This window comes from Dermacentor albipictus, chromosome 1, assembly GCF_038994185.2.
Source record: "Dermacentor albipictus isolate Rhodes 1998 colony chromosome 1, USDA_Dalb.pri_finalv2, whole genome shotgun sequence".
Classification (NCBI taxonomy): domain Eukaryota; kingdom Metazoa; phylum Arthropoda; class Arachnida; order Ixodida; family Ixodidae; genus Dermacentor; species Dermacentor albipictus.
Window position 1 is genome coordinate 366,654,256 of NC_091821.1, and position 17,069 is coordinate 366,671,324.

General features: G+C 46.9%; 1 protein-coding gene and 1 long non-coding RNA gene across 2 annotated transcripts in view; one reads left to right on the forward strand and one right to left on the reverse strand.

The window, feature by feature from the left end:
* Positions 1–1,504: 1,504 nt before the first annotated feature.
* Positions 1,505–17,069, reverse strand: part of LOC135906944 (ADAMTS-like protein 4) — a 62,392-nt gene continuing 46,827 nt past the window's right edge. The window contains exons 8-15 of the mRNA XM_065438569.2: positions 16,861–17,033; positions 16,071–16,269; positions 14,802–14,949; positions 11,844–12,084; positions 10,812–10,970; positions 9,929–10,078; positions 8,339–8,518; positions 1,505–7,784 (exon numbers count right to left, since the gene is read on the reverse strand). Coding sequence (XP_065294641.1) covers positions 7,479–7,784; positions 8,339–8,518; positions 9,929–10,078; positions 10,812–10,970; positions 11,844–12,084; positions 14,802–14,949; positions 16,071–16,269; positions 16,861–17,033 — 1,556 coding nt within the window. The 3' untranslated portion in view covers positions 1,505–7,478. The remainder of the gene's footprint in view (positions 7,785–8,338; positions 8,519–9,928; positions 10,079–10,811; positions 10,971–11,843; positions 12,085–14,801; positions 14,950–16,070; positions 16,270–16,860; positions 17,034–17,069) is intronic.
* Positions 8,526–14,793, forward strand: LOC135906947 (uncharacterized). The gene is made up of 3 exons (XR_010565857.1): positions 8,526–8,659; positions 9,939–10,093; positions 14,619–14,793. It is a non-coding gene; the product is annotated as an uncharacterized lncRNA (long non-coding RNA).

A 17,069-nucleotide genomic window follows, 5' to 3' on the forward strand; every position in this document is an offset into this window, starting at 1 on the left:
AAATTTTCCGTGCCGTTTACGGACGTTATTACCGCGCACTGAGAAGGCGACGGCGTTCATTATGGTTACTGTTACAAAAAGCCGGGTTGGTTTACCATCTTTCTTTTCTCAGGGACACCGTCGTCCTTTCTCTCGGCGCACTCTGAGTTTTGCGGTTTATGTAGTAGCAGTCACGATCTGGTCTAACGGCTGGAGTGGACGCTTCAACAGAAACGGTGATTCTGCGGTGCCCCTGAAACAAAGTTCGGGCCGTGGAACACGTCTGGCACGGCCGAGCTCAGAAGTGCCTGCGTCACTGCCTAGGTGGCCGTTTCGTCCTATCGTCTATCCCCGTTCTCGCACATAACGCAACTCGTCAGTCGTAACAATCTGCTCGTGAGAAGAAACGAAGAATCGCTTATATATTGAGCAATCATTGCACCCGATATGCTTGGGCCATTTCGTGGCGAACGGCTTACCATTATTTTTTCTTCGGCTCGGGTTCAAGCGCGTTCCAAGAATATCGGTTCGGGTTCGGGTTCAGTTCCCGATAGAATTCTTGTTCGGGTACGGTTTTCGGTTCGGGTTCGGTTCGACACCCTGAATTCGATAGCGCTGCATAGCAGACATGATTGCGTCGGCATTGCGAAGCGGTTGAAACGCATTGTAGGTTTCGTTGTGCACTATACTATTACTGTAATTCATCTGCCCGATAATGCGAAGAAGCTTCGCACTTTTTTAGCGAGCTACACTCACAAGCCCCGTACGTATACGCCCTCAAGTACTCAATTATGCACGTGCGCGCGTACACGCAGAATAATTGACCAGGCAAAGTATATTGTGGAGTTTGGTAAATGACGAATCACCATCTCTTATCCAAGCATGTCAGTCCGAGTAAACGAAGCATGGATTCCAACCGTACTCTGAATAATACTTACCGAGGGAATGTTGAGTAAGTGGTGAGGTTAATCATTTATATGTTTGCGGGCTGCTGTTGGAAACAGGCTGTTCTGATAGAGTGCCTCCACCGTACTTCTTGTAAGCAGTATATTTTGACCATTGCTTCGCGAGCAGTCAGTATGCATTGAATTGCTGTAGCACGCTGTCCGCAATGAACTGTCAACACGACAAAATTATATGAAGGCCTACTTCCAACCGTAGCAGCGAACCTGATTTAAATTAAATTCTGGGAAATTACGCGCGAAGACCACGATATGATTATGAGGCACGCCGTGGGGGGAGGGGAAGGGTTGGGGATTCCGGATTTAGTTGGACCCCCTGGATTTCTTTTACATGTACCCAATGCACGGTACACGGGCGTATTTTGCATTTCGCGCCCATACAAATGCGGCCACCGCGACCGCAATGTGATCCCGCGACCTCGGGCTTAGCAGGGCAACGCCAAAGCCACTAAGCCACCACGGCAGGTGAGACAGAACCTTGTATTTTGAACAAACATGTGAAAATTTGGTAGTTTTAAGATGCAACGTCTATAGACGCGCTGCGAGAAGTATGAATAAGTACATCTGGGACGCTCACTTTATTCTACAAAGCAAAAAAAAAAGGCATTTCACAGACATTCGTCATCGTGGAATCACGTAGCGTTACGTGGAGCGAAGTTGGCGAGGTGAAGCACTTGCGACAGTGCTCGCAAGGCGCCGCGTGCTTCTTACTTTGAGTAACCAAAGGTACCAGCCTACATCTCCAAACACGCAGTCTTGCAGTATTCTGCATTATTTCTTTGAGACTCCGCAAAGTCTAAATGCAAAATCGCAGTGCTGCAAACACATGCCGCTGCGCTGACCATTGCATTAGCTTAATGCAGCGTCTAATAAATACACATCGCGGCAAGGACAAACACAATTGTCAAAAAGCAGCGTTCAACAAGCAGTTAGCCACAGGGCAATGCGGCACCCCGGTAGTCTAAGAAAGGAACATGCGCCTATTAGATTTTGTTTTTTCGCTTATACATCGCCTATATGGAAGCTGTTAAAGAAAAAAAAAAGACACAGCGTAGCACCAAATAAGCGGTCTCTAAAGACTCACACGCGTAGGCAAATCAGCTTTTCTCGCATCATTTGTGGTTAAGAGCCTGTTGTTATCAACACCATCTCCTTGTCTGACCTGTACATACCATGATCACACATTTTCTCGCCTTCTATTTTCCTTTTCCTGTCCTCCTCCTCCCGGGATCTTTCTGCCCGCGATACCCTTCCCTACGCAGGCGCCTGCATTTACTCAGGCAGAATTCTATGCATTTCAGTGAAGAGCTTTCTGTCTTTATCTCTCTCGCTTCCTCAAGTACAGCTTGCATAATGCAGATTCAGCTCTTTAGCGAGAGGTGACGAAATTCCGCTTCTGCTGGATAGAAACCTGTGTGCTCCTTAGAGCAATGTCCTTTGTAGTTCGTCCACGTGAGTGTAAAAGGCTCTCAGAATATACATAGATTGCGCTGACCTAGTGGTTCAACACTTGCGAAACACCTGAAAGGCATCGAAAACAACCACTCGCCAGTGTACTCACGGGCTGGTGTCTTCAGAAACAAAACAACGTGTACGAATTTTACGTACGTCGAAGAAAAATCTCGTATATTCGTCCACAAATGAAAAATGCACTCCGCCAAACAAGGACGTTTCATATAGGCCGGCAGTGAAATCATGGCACAAAGACTGCATGCGGCCGAAATACCACGACACCGCTCGTAGGCTTCGTTTTCGCGTCTCAACAACGCGACCTTTTCCATGCTGAAGCGAGATTCAGACGACAAACAACATTGCTGGTTCGTTCTGCGGGTGAGTATGACGTCACTCACCGGCACCGAATCCCGGCACACATGCCTCTTACACTAGGATTTTTTGTAAGAGAAAACTCCAGTCGATCCTGGTGCTGGACATATTAGCGAGGGTGGCCAGCCCATGGCAAAAAATTTTTTACCAAGGAAAGGTTTTGTGGATTCGGCACCTGATTATTTACGGTAAAAGAAGCGTCTGCAAAAAAAAGAAAGAAAGAAAAGAAACACTGCGAAGCATGTTTAGCGCTTCCTTAGCAGCTCGGTCGAATTTAGACTAAGACTACCACAGGCTCAACAATTGACGATTTATATAATATTTCCAGCCACAAGAGCGCCTTTCATTTGTTACATATGAACACATTTATTCGAAGAGGCCTGTTCGTCAATCAGTGAACATTTAGAGATGCCAGTTCTGTATAAACATTTGCGTCATGATCATGTGTGCCTTCTACGTGGGAGAAAAATATGGCACTTTTGCAGCTGAGAATTATGAGTCGTACATCAGAGAGAAAAGACGTGCACAGCGAGTGACAGGAGCTTCAATTAAGGAGAGAGCTTACTACGAACACACGCGCAGAGACACGTGCGCTTCTGCGTAGAGCATCATTCGCTTGCAGTGCCCCACGAACGCTCTAAACGCTTTAACGCTCCACTCTCGCGACCACGTGGGCACGCATACCATTTCACGTAGTTCAGTGGGAAAAAAAGAAAAGCCACTGAAACAAATGGTCATTACATCACAGTGCACTTGAATCTTTGGCACACAGACTGAACATCGTCATTTATTTTGTATGACTTTACGTTTTCTGGCAGTGAGCCGAGAAAGAGAGTGCAAAGAGCTTGGCAGTGGCTTGGCAGCGATGCGCCGCGAATGTTTTTCGGAATCTCGCGTCTTTCCGTGAGAAAATGTAGTAAAATCTTGCGCACTGAAATAACAGAGTACATACGAATGGTTTCACGAACATGGGTAGGGAGTGGGGGGGGGGGGGGGGGGGGAGGTAATAGGGCGATGCTGAACTAAGCCCAATTTAACTGCATGTACCATCAAAATGCTTGCAAATGCGAGTTACCAACCATAAAGAAATCAAGGACGTGGATAGATGTAATGTAAGAGTTCATTTAGCTCAGTTATATTGCTTTCTCGTCGTTCACCGTTCACGGCCAGCCAATTCCGGTGATCACATGAACAGAGCGTCGCACTATACATGCAGGACCGCTGATCAACGAGTGCGAAAAGGCACATGCAAGAAATTTGCGCGTTTATATCCTTTTATGTTTGCTGTGGCATTTCTGCAGACATAACTGGGTGCCAGCAGGTACATTCGTAGCTAACGCATCAACAGCACTAACCTGTATTAGACGAGGAAAAAAAATGGTGCGATGGTAAGGTTATGCGCAGTGCTCCAGCGATAATTTGTTGGCAGTGTCCGTTTAATGAGTGGTGGTAGACTGCTGATAATGTGGCAGTACATGTTAGCTTCGAACACTGCGTTCCCGCGGCGAGTGATGAGGCTGCGGTGTTGTAGCTCGTTTGCGGTGGCATATAATATCAGCGGTAATATAACTGGACGCACTCACTGTGAGGCATGAGCAGACCCTTTATCGCACGCGCTCGGTCGGTCGGTATTACCATTCAATGTGGGCTCCCTAATTAGTGACACCTATATCCAGTTGTTTGTGCCATATTAGGTTAGAGAAAACGCTGTCTTATACTGAGGCTAATCTGCGCGCTATCTACAACGAGCTCAGGAAAATGTGAAGCTTCTGCACTTTTGACATAGCTGTTAAAACCCTGCTACTTGCCGCACTTCTTCTTTAGAGCGTTCTCCACAGACATGTTGCAATGTACAATATCCTAGGGCTCGGTTGGCATCAGCAAAATGCTGCACGTATTTTACCTATATTTACATCTATGCGAGTTCATTTGCTGTGTTCTGTACAAGTGTAGATAAATATGCCATATGATTATCTCGCTTTCATGGAAGTGTCCGCTTTTTTTCCACTCATATCTTTATCTACGTCATGTTTTGCCCTAGTTTTCAAGTACACCAGTACAAAGGCTTCATAGATGTTTGAGTACTAAATTATTATTATTATTATTATTATTATTATTATGATTATTATTATTATTATTATTATTATTATTATTATTATTATTATTATTATTATTATTATTATTATTATTATTATTATTATTATTATTATTATTATTATTACATTCAGAACTCCACAGCTGCGAGCTCTGCAAGTGACGTGAAACTATACTCGCGCAACTTTTGTGTCTACAAAATGCAAAATGATCTCGTTATAAATTGCATGTTGCACGGATATCGATGCGCTGCGATATCTATTATAACTTTCGTAGATAAAGCGGCTGCAAAGGTTATGCCCACTTTCATGAAAAATAATAAATTAGGCGCGTTTCTGTTAGTCGGCTTATGGCATAGTCACAACGGAACATTCCTTAAACAATTGCACCAGTGGGCAAACCGCATAGTTATCCTTAGATCAGGCCCCAGTGTGTGTAATAGTAAAGGCTGAATGAGGTGACTTGCAACTTCCGCCGACGTGTTTAAGTCATGCTTTGCTGCTTAAGTCTGCGCACACAAACGCCGTATTACTACTATCAAACCCCCCCACCCCCCATCCCTTCCTCCTATGGCCTGCTCCAAATTTTCTCCCCCACAGGGACAAAAAAATCACAGCGAGATCGTGTTACGGTAAGGACAACGCGGCACAGAGCTGAAACACTCGCATTCCGGTGCAAATTCAGCGACACATAATGGACAAATTAACGTTTTGGTCAGGTTCGTCAAGAGATTTAGAGGATCAAGAGGACGATTCTGGTAATTAAAGTCCAAGCTCAAAGGCTTCCCTTTCCAAGCATTAGATTCGTCGTGCATTCCGTGTCGAAACTAGCAAGACATTTTATGTTAGAATCATCGGCAGCTTAGGACTGCAGGAGTGTGAATTCACGTGAACAGTTCGTAACACATATATAAAACAAATGAAAATTGTAGAATGCAGAGAATGTAGAATGCAATTTTTTTCTTCCTCTTGTAGACGGACGCTGAGCCGCCGTGTGCAAAGAAAGCCGCGTGACAAATGAGCTCCGTAAATGTTGATGCGCGAATGTGAGCGACTGTACGGACTCGCTTCCCAAACAGTGCGAGTCAGTTTTCCTGAGTCACATGCACGGCGTGCTCAACAACGCCGGGGCTGTTTTCAGTTTCGCCGCATGGTTTGAATATGGAACGAGCGCGAAACCTTCCTACGCCGAGCTGCTGCACGTAGTTGGAGGCTGAATACTAAATCTGACACCACGACGTACTCTAAAACTAACGCGCTGTATGACACAAGCTCCGCCTTCCTATGAGTATCCAATGGGATGTAACGTCAGAATGGATAACTTTTTTCATAAGTCGAATAGGGCGAAAACTTCAGGAGTGCTTAAGCTGTTATTTGACCCTCTTCAATACTGTAAAAAAAGTATCTGCGCGTTGAACTAGGCGCCAGCAATTGCAACGACCCGCGTGCCACGGTATTTCACTCCCTCAAAAGAGGCCGCCAGCAGACGATTACAAGCGCGTATTCGAAGCCTCGGCGCACGTCGTCTGCTTGCATGCATTCCAATCTTATACACCGCTACGCTAACGTAGCAACTTCGGAAAATTAGTCCGACCTGGACAGTGATGGGCCGTGTTGAGTTTGCAGGGAAAAAGAACAACCATATTTCTTTCCCAAGTAATGTTCGCGCAAAGCCAAGGCGCTACATGGGCAAGTGGAATACGAATCTCCTCGCTGTACTAGAGAGGTAGCACACTGGCCTGTTAGACACGAGACATACATGCGCCTTTAACTACGAGAAACGACAGCTGTACTTACAGGGTGCCCTCGTTCTTCGCTAGTATCTAACTATGTACAAAGATAGTTGCTCGGTCTTGCAGATATCTCGCTTCCAGTTCGCGTTCCACCACATAGTGCAATCGACATTTTATCGAAGTCGATAGCCGGCACACCACGCCTGCATGAGCGAAAGCAACGCTTGCTGGCCAAGGTCAAAGTAAGGACAGTTTCCTATATGTTTACGTCATCCGGATGCATAAATAAAACGCGTTAGCTTACGCTATAAAACGGCAAGGCAATGAACAGCGCGGGCGGCAAAGCCACTGATACACGTGTCTTATAGTCTATGCGCTTGCCAGTAAGCGCACAGGCGAATCAACACCGTTTGTTCAGTGCAGGTGCAAGCTTAGGGTGCGACAGCGCTTCGACGTCCAGGGCACTTTTAGGGTCAGTAATGGCCCGAATGAAATAAGTTCATCCATGTTCGGCGACTGGGGTTGTCGTTGTCGGATAATGATGGCTCTTGTCGTTGGATAATTCCTAGGCGTCAAGAGGCTTCCTCTATAGTATGATGACCTTCCTGCCCGCAAGGTTGGTTCCTTAGAGGACAGCAAGTGATGACGACTTCTGACCAGGGCCGCTTTTGGCGATCAGAACCGTACGGCTCGAAGTACAGATTGGTCACGGCCTGAACCGGATGAAAAAAAGTCGCGCGCTGGAGTGCCACGTCGTTAGGGTGCCTCTAGGCGAAGCGCCCATACTCCTTTCTCCAGGAAGTGTCGTCCTCTGGACACTTCAAGAGGCACGCATGCGACCGCCGCGACCTCCTGACGACGTTCCTCGTCGATAGCGGTACAGTGACTCAGGCCTTGTCCTCGTCCGGCGACGGGTGGTTGGAGGCGGCGCGGCGGCACGAGGCGCAGCACCCCTGGCGGAAGTACGGGTAGCTGCAGAGGCGCGCCTGCACCACCAGCGCGCAGCGATTCCGGGTGTCCCGACAGCCGCGCTCTTCGGCCGTCTCCGCGGGGCACGCGGACAGGCCGCACGGACGCCTGGCCGAAGGTCGCGAGGACTCCGAGCAGGCCTCGATGCCCGCCACTTCCCCGCCGACGTCCAAGCACAGTGACTGGCGCGTCTGGCTTCCCCGGCCACCGCACGAAGTCGAACACTGCGCCAACGGAGAAAATACTCTTGAAAGACTCTTACATTTCCCATGTTTAAGCACTTTAAACTAGACTTCATTTATTTTGTATAGTATAACTTGCGTTAGTCGTGCGATTTCATATATGCTAATATTTCCTGAACAATGCGACTTCGTAATTTAGTTTCTTTCTTCTTGTCACAACAGATCACTGACGAGTAACATCTTATTTAACAAGTGTTCTCTTCGCCTGTATAAGCTGTCTGACTATTATTAATTTTTGTCTGCCCGTAAGATGCCGGTTTGTGACATCGTTTGTGCGATGTGTACGAGGATATAACTCTCCCTCGCTTTACCTTTTTTTTTCAGCGTTATTAGTGCTGGCACACTTGTGCTGTGCTGCTATTTTCCGTGATTGTCGTCGGGTCTCTAAGCGTTCGCTTGCGGTTTTTCGTGATGAGATCCCTTTTCCTGTATTTTGATGGCAATCAATATATTTTTCAACTGAAAGCTTTCTTGAGGATTCAAAGCTTAACGATTTCGTCAATGAGATTTAGTATCATTTGTCCGAGTCCGCTTACAGTGCTCCATGCCGACGTGTGCCACTCTGGCGCGCAGGGCGTTTCGCAGGGTTCCGAGGCGAGCGGCCGCTCTGCGTAGCCGCAGTGGCCATCGGGCACCACCGTCGTCCATCGGCCTCCCTGCTGGCCGACGCACAGAACCTGGCGTTCGCGCGTCCCGTTGCCGCAACCGGGAAGGCACTGCGAACGGACATGCACGACGATGACGTCACGTGGCCGAGAGGCAGTGCAGTAAAGACTGGCAGGAGAGGCTACTGTAGGCGCGACGCTATAGAGACACAGCCATCATGAGAAAGACACCTTGATCATGGCTCTATAAGGGTAGGCCCAAAAGACGTTGAGCATTCTATTCACAACCAGCGCTGTGTTCAGCAGAATTACGGTATAAAGGAATGCTTGCCTGTAGGCAGAGATTGGAGCGTCAATTCCGTCTCTTGCTTGCGTCAGAACCTTATACCATGTTCCTATGTATGACATACAGCACCTCCTGTTACAATCCCTGATGGGATTCACAGTATCAATAAATGAAATGAATGAAAATGACGCCCTATAATGATGAGAAAAGGTCCGAAAAAAGGTGACAGACTAATCGCAGCCCCGAGCTCAGTATACTGTGCCACCTCAAGCGTATACCACCTCAAGCACACACTTTAGACGCCCACTGTAAAGCTAGACATAATTAATGAGCGAAACAAACAAACAAACAAACAAACAAACAAACAAACAAACAAACAAACAAACAAGAACACGACATGAAGAAAAAAAAAAGAGGGGTGGACACGGAACAAGCACTTGTCCTCTTTCCGCTACTTTTCTTTTGTGCCATCTTCTCGTTTTTTGTTCTTGTACTCTTTATTCACGTCAAGTATGCACGAACTAGGCCCTCTGAAAGTTCTTTTGAGTCCCTGCAAAACCTCCGTCTCTCTTCCACGTACTGCAGAGTGCTTCATCAGTCGCATACCTTCGAATATCTCTTCATATCTCGTCCCCATTCCATCAATTTCAGGCGTTCACTCAACGCACTACTCTGTGCGTGTTCTGCGCGACACGTTGCATACTGCCTCATCCATTACCTCAATGCAGCATGAGGTGCTTCAGCTTTCCCGGCATCAGTAATTCGAGGCGAATCACGTACCGTTCCATCCACTCCGCCCATTACTCAGAGGCTTTGGCACTGTTCTGCAGCTACGTGGACATTAGCATGCAAGCTGGTTATGTTTGAAAACGACACCCCGATTGACAATGACATCAGTGCGGTCGCATGCGAACGTCTTTGTCTCAACTAGAATGTACTAGTGTTAGCTCTTCCTATCAGCCTGGTTTGTGACATTTTCTTGTTGTTGTTGTTGTTGTTGTTACACGGCGCAGAATAACGAGAATAACGGCGTGCGGACTTATGTTTGAATTTTCAGTTGTTTTCGCATCGTACATAGCTGTAATATTTGGAGACACTATCGTGACCACGTGATATCATAAGCACAGGGCTTGCTTGTTTGCAGTGGCCAAACCTGGTGAAAGGTCTTTAAGTGTTATTCTAAAATAACTCTGCACTATTGAAAAGTGAGTTTTGCAGTAGCATCATTGGCGCACCTTTGACCAGGGTCCCACAAACCAGGTTCCTGTGCAAAGCTCAAGGCATGGTTGCTGGGAGGAAGGCTTATCCAGCATGTCACATTCATTCTGTCCGGGGACGCAGAAGACTCGTCGCCTCTGAACGCCCGGAACACACTTGACGGAACACTGCGCAAAAGAAAGGTTTGGCGAACATGTTCAAGTACACAAGCTTACTGCATTCCTCAGCAGCTCGGGTGGTCTCGGAAACTGGAACAAAATAAACACTTATCTTTTCATAAGAGTACACAGATATACTGCAGTATACAGTAAACTTGCTTTACACTTGCTTCTACTGAACCACAAGTCAGCTACCTGCATGAAGCTACTGAACAGCAGTTCGATAAACGTGTTCATCACATGTACTAAAACGCTCGTTTATAGCCAACTGCATGGTAAATCCGCGATAATTCAAGCCATCTTTTTCAGGTAAGCAAGAACTTGATTGTAAATGACTCTGTACAAATGCCTTTTAGCTCAGATTTTTTTCTTCTTGCAAGCCAAGAAAAAATAAATTTATTGATAGCCCTTTTCAAGTGGATCCAGATTCGTAACAAGTAATTAAAAAAATCTATGTACGTGATTGGCTTAACCACAGTGCTAATGCATATAAAATATTATCCTAATTTCCATTTGCAAATGTGTGTGTGTGTTCGTGTGTGTGTGTGTGTGTGTGTGTGTGTGTACGCACGCACGCACGCACGCTTATCTGTTCGTAGCTAAATGACTCGCAAGTTGACTGACGTTTGCGCAGTTGGCTCCACGACTAAGTCTATTCAAGTGCCTCTAACAGTATGAACAAAGAAATAACTAAAGGAGAGAGAGAGAAAAAAAGAACAGAATTTCAGTGGAGAAAGTTTACCTCAGACCAGGCTGAGAAGAACCAGGTGCTCGAGCAAGGTGGCATCTCGCACACCTGCTCGGTGACGGGTTTTTCGGAGGCTTTGCAGGCAGTCGCCTTCAGGCCTGGCCCACAGCTTACCTCGCGCTTGCGCATGCCTTTCCCGCACTCGCTGCTGCACTGCGGGCAGAGATTGGAGGGTTAGGATCAGTAAAACAGCATAGCGCCGGATGAACTCTTCGGTAGGATACGCGGCATTATTTTGAACCTCACACGGTCTGGTCACAGTAATTGGTTAGCGTCCGCGCTTTTCTGGGGAAGCGCATAGCAAAAACAGAAAGAAAGAAAAAGGCATAAGGCAGGCAAGGAAAGCAAAGGCTAATAAGCAAAATGTTTGCATTTACCCTGAAAATAGGCTCTCGAAAAGTGAAAAGTGTATGTTAGAAGTCTAAGGAAGAAGGTTGCACGCCTTCTGCATCCATTGGCTGCCTTCGTCGGCGGATATTTATGAAGTAAAACTTCCGAACTGGGTACCTGTTCAAGATTCGTTGGGGATTAGAGCGTTTCTTGAATGAATAGTTGACTAGGACATCTTAAGCACAAGAAATTTCCTTAGGCTGAAAGTTACGCCGCGATCTATTTTTTTTATTTTATGTTCTTTCGCGGCGCCGCTATTTCCTGGTTTTCAACTTTCGCAGTCTTTCACCGACTAACCTGTTGGGCTGAGATACTTTCTTCCAGGTATTTAAAAAGCTGCACGTAATGCAGCTACCCTGGTTTCTTGATACTACTTTGGCGAAAAAAAAGTTTAAAGCACCTCGAAAAAAAAAAAACCTGACTACACTATTGCAGATATATGCATATGATATCAATCGTGAAATGTCTACATGTCATATTCATTGACCGTGCTAGAAGTTGATTATTCTTCAAGCGAGGTTTCCAAATCAGGATTTATATGAACGACGTCACCAGCACATCTCTGAAGACCTCGGGCTCGAAAGCCTAATCGTATGCAGGCACTCGTGCTCGATGATGCGAGCGTGTATCAGGTACCTTCCCCCACGGGCCGGCTCGCCAGACGGCGCAGGGGTTCAAGTTGCAGGGCCTCACTGAGGGCGGCCTCTCGTCGCCCTGCTGGCAGGCCGAGTCCCGCAGTGCGCCTCCTCTCAGCCCCACGCAGACAACGGTGCGCCGTTGCAGGCCGTCGCCGCACGTGGTCGAGCAGGCGGACCAGTCGGAGGTCACCTGCCAGCGAGGACTGCCGTCCGTGTCGCCCCCAGCGCCACTGCGGCCGCTATTGTAGCAGTGCGTCACGGATGAAGAAAAACCGCGATAGCGAGCGAACATTAGTACGCGTGACACAGAAAGCGTAAGAAAGTGTGACACGAAAGTATGCAGTCATGTAAGAAGACATCCGCTCGTGCCTAAACGCTTCTTTCTCAATTCTTGCGGCGCTCAGCTCTGAACGACATGGCTTTCGATGCGAGTTTCTCTTCGTTGGTCGTGTTTTCTGATCCTGCTCTCGAGCTTCCCACTGCAACACACTACACTGTTTAGATTAGCTTTTCCGCATAAAGGATCGTTAAGCAGTGTAGCCAGCTTTCAGCAAGTCTGGCAAATCGTCGATAGATTAATGACCCGGCTAGCGCAGATGTTATTGCCTAATCAAGCGCAGTTATGGAAGTTAGCAGTCGGACAACAGAGCCATTGTGTTTTGGCTGAGCAAATAAGAGTAACAAAATAGATGGCATCTAATATATACCGAAACTCTGGCAGCAATAGGTTTGCACTTTCCTTGTACTCGAATTATTGAAATTACTCAGCAAGGCAGAAAATGTTTTGTTATCTTATGGAACAAGGCTTAAGTGGTAAAAAATAGTGCGCTTTCCTATGTGCGTATGCTGAAGATAGCTATGCAACTGACAGCGGAAGGTGCCGTGTCACTGGCAATCGGTGTGGCTATGAGTTTTGAGTATACCACATGCAATGGCAATCTTTGTTTAAAGAAAGACCATTGACTGAAATTGCATGCGAGTGGTGTAGTACATACTGTTGTAAATATATTTATATTATGTATCAACAGTTGAACTAGGATTAAGCAGTGCATACTTAGTGAGAACAACGAGGCTGTAAAATTGCGTCCCCACAGTCCCCATTACTGACTGCTTCGTGCACCGGATATTCAATGATCCTCACACCATTTTTCTGCGATCAGTTCAAGCTGACACCAATTCTCTCACAGCCATGATCATTCCAAGCCTATGTAAACCGGCAGGCATTTATCGAGATCAATTAGTCACAGGCGATCCTCACCATGAGAAGTAAATTTACAGAAGAATAAAAATGGGTTGGAGTGCATGCGGCAGGCATTACCAAATTACGAATGGTAGCTTGCCACTGTCGCTTAAAAGAAAAGTACACAATCATTTCATTCTACCGGTGCTAACATATAGGGTGAAAACTTGGAGGTTAACAAACCAGCTCGAGAACAAGTTGAGGACCACATAGAGAGCGATGGAACGAAAAATCTTAGGCGTGACGTTAAGAGACAGCAAAAGAGCTCAGAAAGCAAACGGGGATAACAGATATTCTAGTTGACATTAAGAGAAAAAAGTGGAGCTGGCCAGGCCATGTAATGCGTAGGACAGATAACCGGTGGACCATTCGAGTTGCAGAATGGGTGTCAGGGGAAGGGAAGCGCAGTCGTGGACGGCAGAAGATTAAGTAAGGTGACGAAATTAGGAAATTTGCAGGCGCAAATTGGAATCAGCTAGGGCAAAACAGAGGTAATTGTAGATCGCAGGGAAAGGCCTTCGTCCTGCACTGGATATAAAATTAGGCTGAGGATGATGATGAAACCGGCAGGCTACTGGTTACCGGCACGGGGCCCGACGCCCACTACTTTTCCTGCAAACCAATTATCGGCTATTTCATAATTATATTGCCTGTAAATTAGTAAATTGTAAAATATCACACTATGTTAATCCGGGCTAGTTTTGTTTCAGATGCCTCATATATATATGGCCATCAGAAACAAGGGTCTATCATTATTATTTGGCTTACCCGCCGTGGTTGCTTTGTGGCTATGGTGTTGGGCTGCTATAACCACGAGGTCGCGGGATCGAATCCGGGCCACGGTGGCCGTATTTTGATGGGGACGAAATGCGAGAACACCCGTGTACTTAGACTTACGCGCACGTTACAGAACCCCAGGTGGTCCAAGTTTCCGGAGTCCCCCACTACAGCATGCCTCATAATCAGGAACAGGTTTTGGCACGTTAAACCCCATAATTTATTATTATTTGGCTTGGAAACATATATACAATTCAAAGATACAAAAAGAAAATAAGAAGCCAACTGGCAACTACCACCGGAAGGATCACGACGCCTACCTACTCTTCAGAATGGCAAAGCTTAGCTTGTGTACAGCAGGGCTCAGCGTAACGAGGCAAGTCTCGACCACGGCCACGGGGCGAAAAAGTCCTATTCACGACACGCTGATTGAAGTAGCACTCAGACTAGCTTGTAGCCAACAGATCTAAACATACTTATAATACTTATAACGTTGGTTCCTACCTCCTTCCACCACACTCACCCCTTAATTTCCTCTGCCGTATCGATGCTTCGTTCTTTTTTTGCACGAGTAAATTTGAGGACAGCCTTGCCACAATTGTTTTTTCAGGTTTAAGCCTACTTTCCGACTCGCTTGGTCTTTTCATGTTTACATTAGGCAACGCATTATCTGTTTGTCGGGTCAACCAAATGCAGTGCACTGTGACCATTTCGACAAGTACTCCTTATACTGATGACCTGCGTTTTTATTCTCAGTGACGGCGACTGGTGAAAGCCCAGGTACACAAAACCACGAGCTGCAATTAACCCCATATGATGGTCAAGAGGACTGTCACTTCTTGCTAGAGTGCCTGGCGTCCGAATCATGACTTTGACTCTCGATGAACCACTTGGACGTCGAAGCGAGAGAGCGGGAACACCGAGCCGCAAGGCACCTACCGGTCGTCGGGGCAGGGCTGCGTATTGCACGGCACTGGTTGCGGCGAGGTCGGCGGGGTCCTGAGTCGTGGAAGGTTTGAGCAGTGCTCCTCTGGCACCGGCGCTCCGGTGGCCGAAAGTACGCAACTGGCCACCATGTGCCGTAGCCCTGCAGAGAATGACACTCCAGTTACGAAATATTCCGTTTTGTTGATTTCAGGTGCCTTAAACACAAATTATCACGATTGTTCACGCTCATGATCTCTGACAGTGAACAGGTTGTCACGTCGAATATAATCGACACACTTTGGTAGGTTCACCATGACAGACATGTTATGCCCGTGCGCCTTGCACACTCGTTGAGAAGTAGATGGTCAGTGCAACAGCTGAAGCAAGTTTAGTTTAAGAGATAGACCCATCCATATGTGAAAAAATGGTGATCGTGTTGATTCTACAAGTAATCCACTCTGTACACCAGTAACAGATTTTAATTTTCATGATCGTGTTTTACTTTTTTATTCGTATCGCCGTGTAACCTGCGCTCATCATAATCATGGCAGACGATCGCGAGCTTTCGAGCCATGACAATGTACCAGTATTCAACTACAAAGTTCTCTTCATTTTCGTTTTTGTGAAGCCCGAGAACTCCATCCCGATTCGAAGCCTGGGGCCAATACCTGAAAGCGTTAACATTAAATAGAATAAATGAGAAGCGCGTACTCGCGCAATGGCAGCGAGGAATTTCATTACGTTTATGAAGAAAATGCCATTTAAGAATGAATGCTTGCTTTCGAAGGTATTCAGTCTTTACAACTATACAGCTCATCATCTGTTCAAAACAAGCAAGTTTTCAAGGTTATTTGTAAACAATGTGTATTTGTCGCGTGGTATCTGTCATTCTGAAATGCCACTGCATGCCAGTTATTTAGATGTGCGGTTCAGAATTGAACCATATGCCAATTACGGCTATGGGTCCAAACAAATTTTGTCACAGTTGAGGGATACCTAATTGGGACAATAAAATCACTCACTCACTCACTCACTCACTCACTCACTCACTCACTCACTCACTCACTCACTCACTCACTCACTCACTCACTCACTCACTCACTCACTCACTCACTCACTCACTCACTCACTCACTCACTCACTCACTCACTCACTCACTCACTCACTCACTCAATCAATCAATCAATCAATCAATCAATCAATCAATCAATCAATCAATCAATCAATCAATCAATCAATCGTGTGGTGTGGTTGTACTGGTTGCCGGCTTGCCAGCGTCACCTGTGCCGCAGGTCTTGCTGCAAGTGAAGGCCAGCTGCCAGCGGAACGGGCCCGTCTCGAGCACGGCGCGTGACCGCAGGAACTGCCCGCCGAGCGAAGGCTCGTCCGCCGATGCCGACGGGGGCGGGCCCTTGTTGGCCACGCGGCTGCTCACGCTGTACTGGAACTTGACGCCCAGGTTCGGGCTGCGAAACACCAGCTGCGGAAAAGTGCGGCTGTCAACCACGCAGACAGAGAGCGGCAGAAGAGGTGCGTTGAACAGGCGTGCTACACAAACACACACACCACGGGAAATATTTGCTGCCAAGCGCACTGGTCAGGCGTCCACATACTAGTAGTTGATGTCTCATGTCAGCGAGTTGTATCTTCGCCGAGAGCCATGCTATGCTTCGTGCCTTGCGTTGCAGGAAATGGCGGTTTATCCTTAGTCATCGTTCGAATTAATGGCCATCGTCTTACTGCCGTGCAGGACTTCAGTTTAGGGGGTGAACATAACTTTTTTTTTCTTTAACAACCGCGTCTTCATCCTCCTCCTCATCATCGAAAAGCTTCTACCGAACTCGTCTAAAGTTTTGGGACAACCCCTAAAGCACTAGAGATGTAAAGATAATCATCAAGTGCATAATGTAATGTAGCATTATCGCAGGGATATTTTAGTCTTCTTTAAACTGACCACTTCAGTTTTACTGCCTTCGATAGCACAGGAGAACATACATATGTGTCTGTCCTTGCGATTCTGTGCGCGGATCGTAGCGTGAATGATAAAGAAGCATGCTCATAATGTCGGTACCATGAGGTGGACAGGCCTGGCGAGAGGTCCCCTGGCCTCCAAGGACTGAGCGCCGGTGCGATTCTGGACGCGGTAGTGGAAACGGGTACCTGCGCCCGCGTACACGCCGGCAGGATCCCACACGCCGGCGTTGCCGTTCAGTATGAAGCGGCCGTTCTCAGCGTCCTTCACGGCTGTCAATCAATCAATCAATCAATCAATCAATCAAT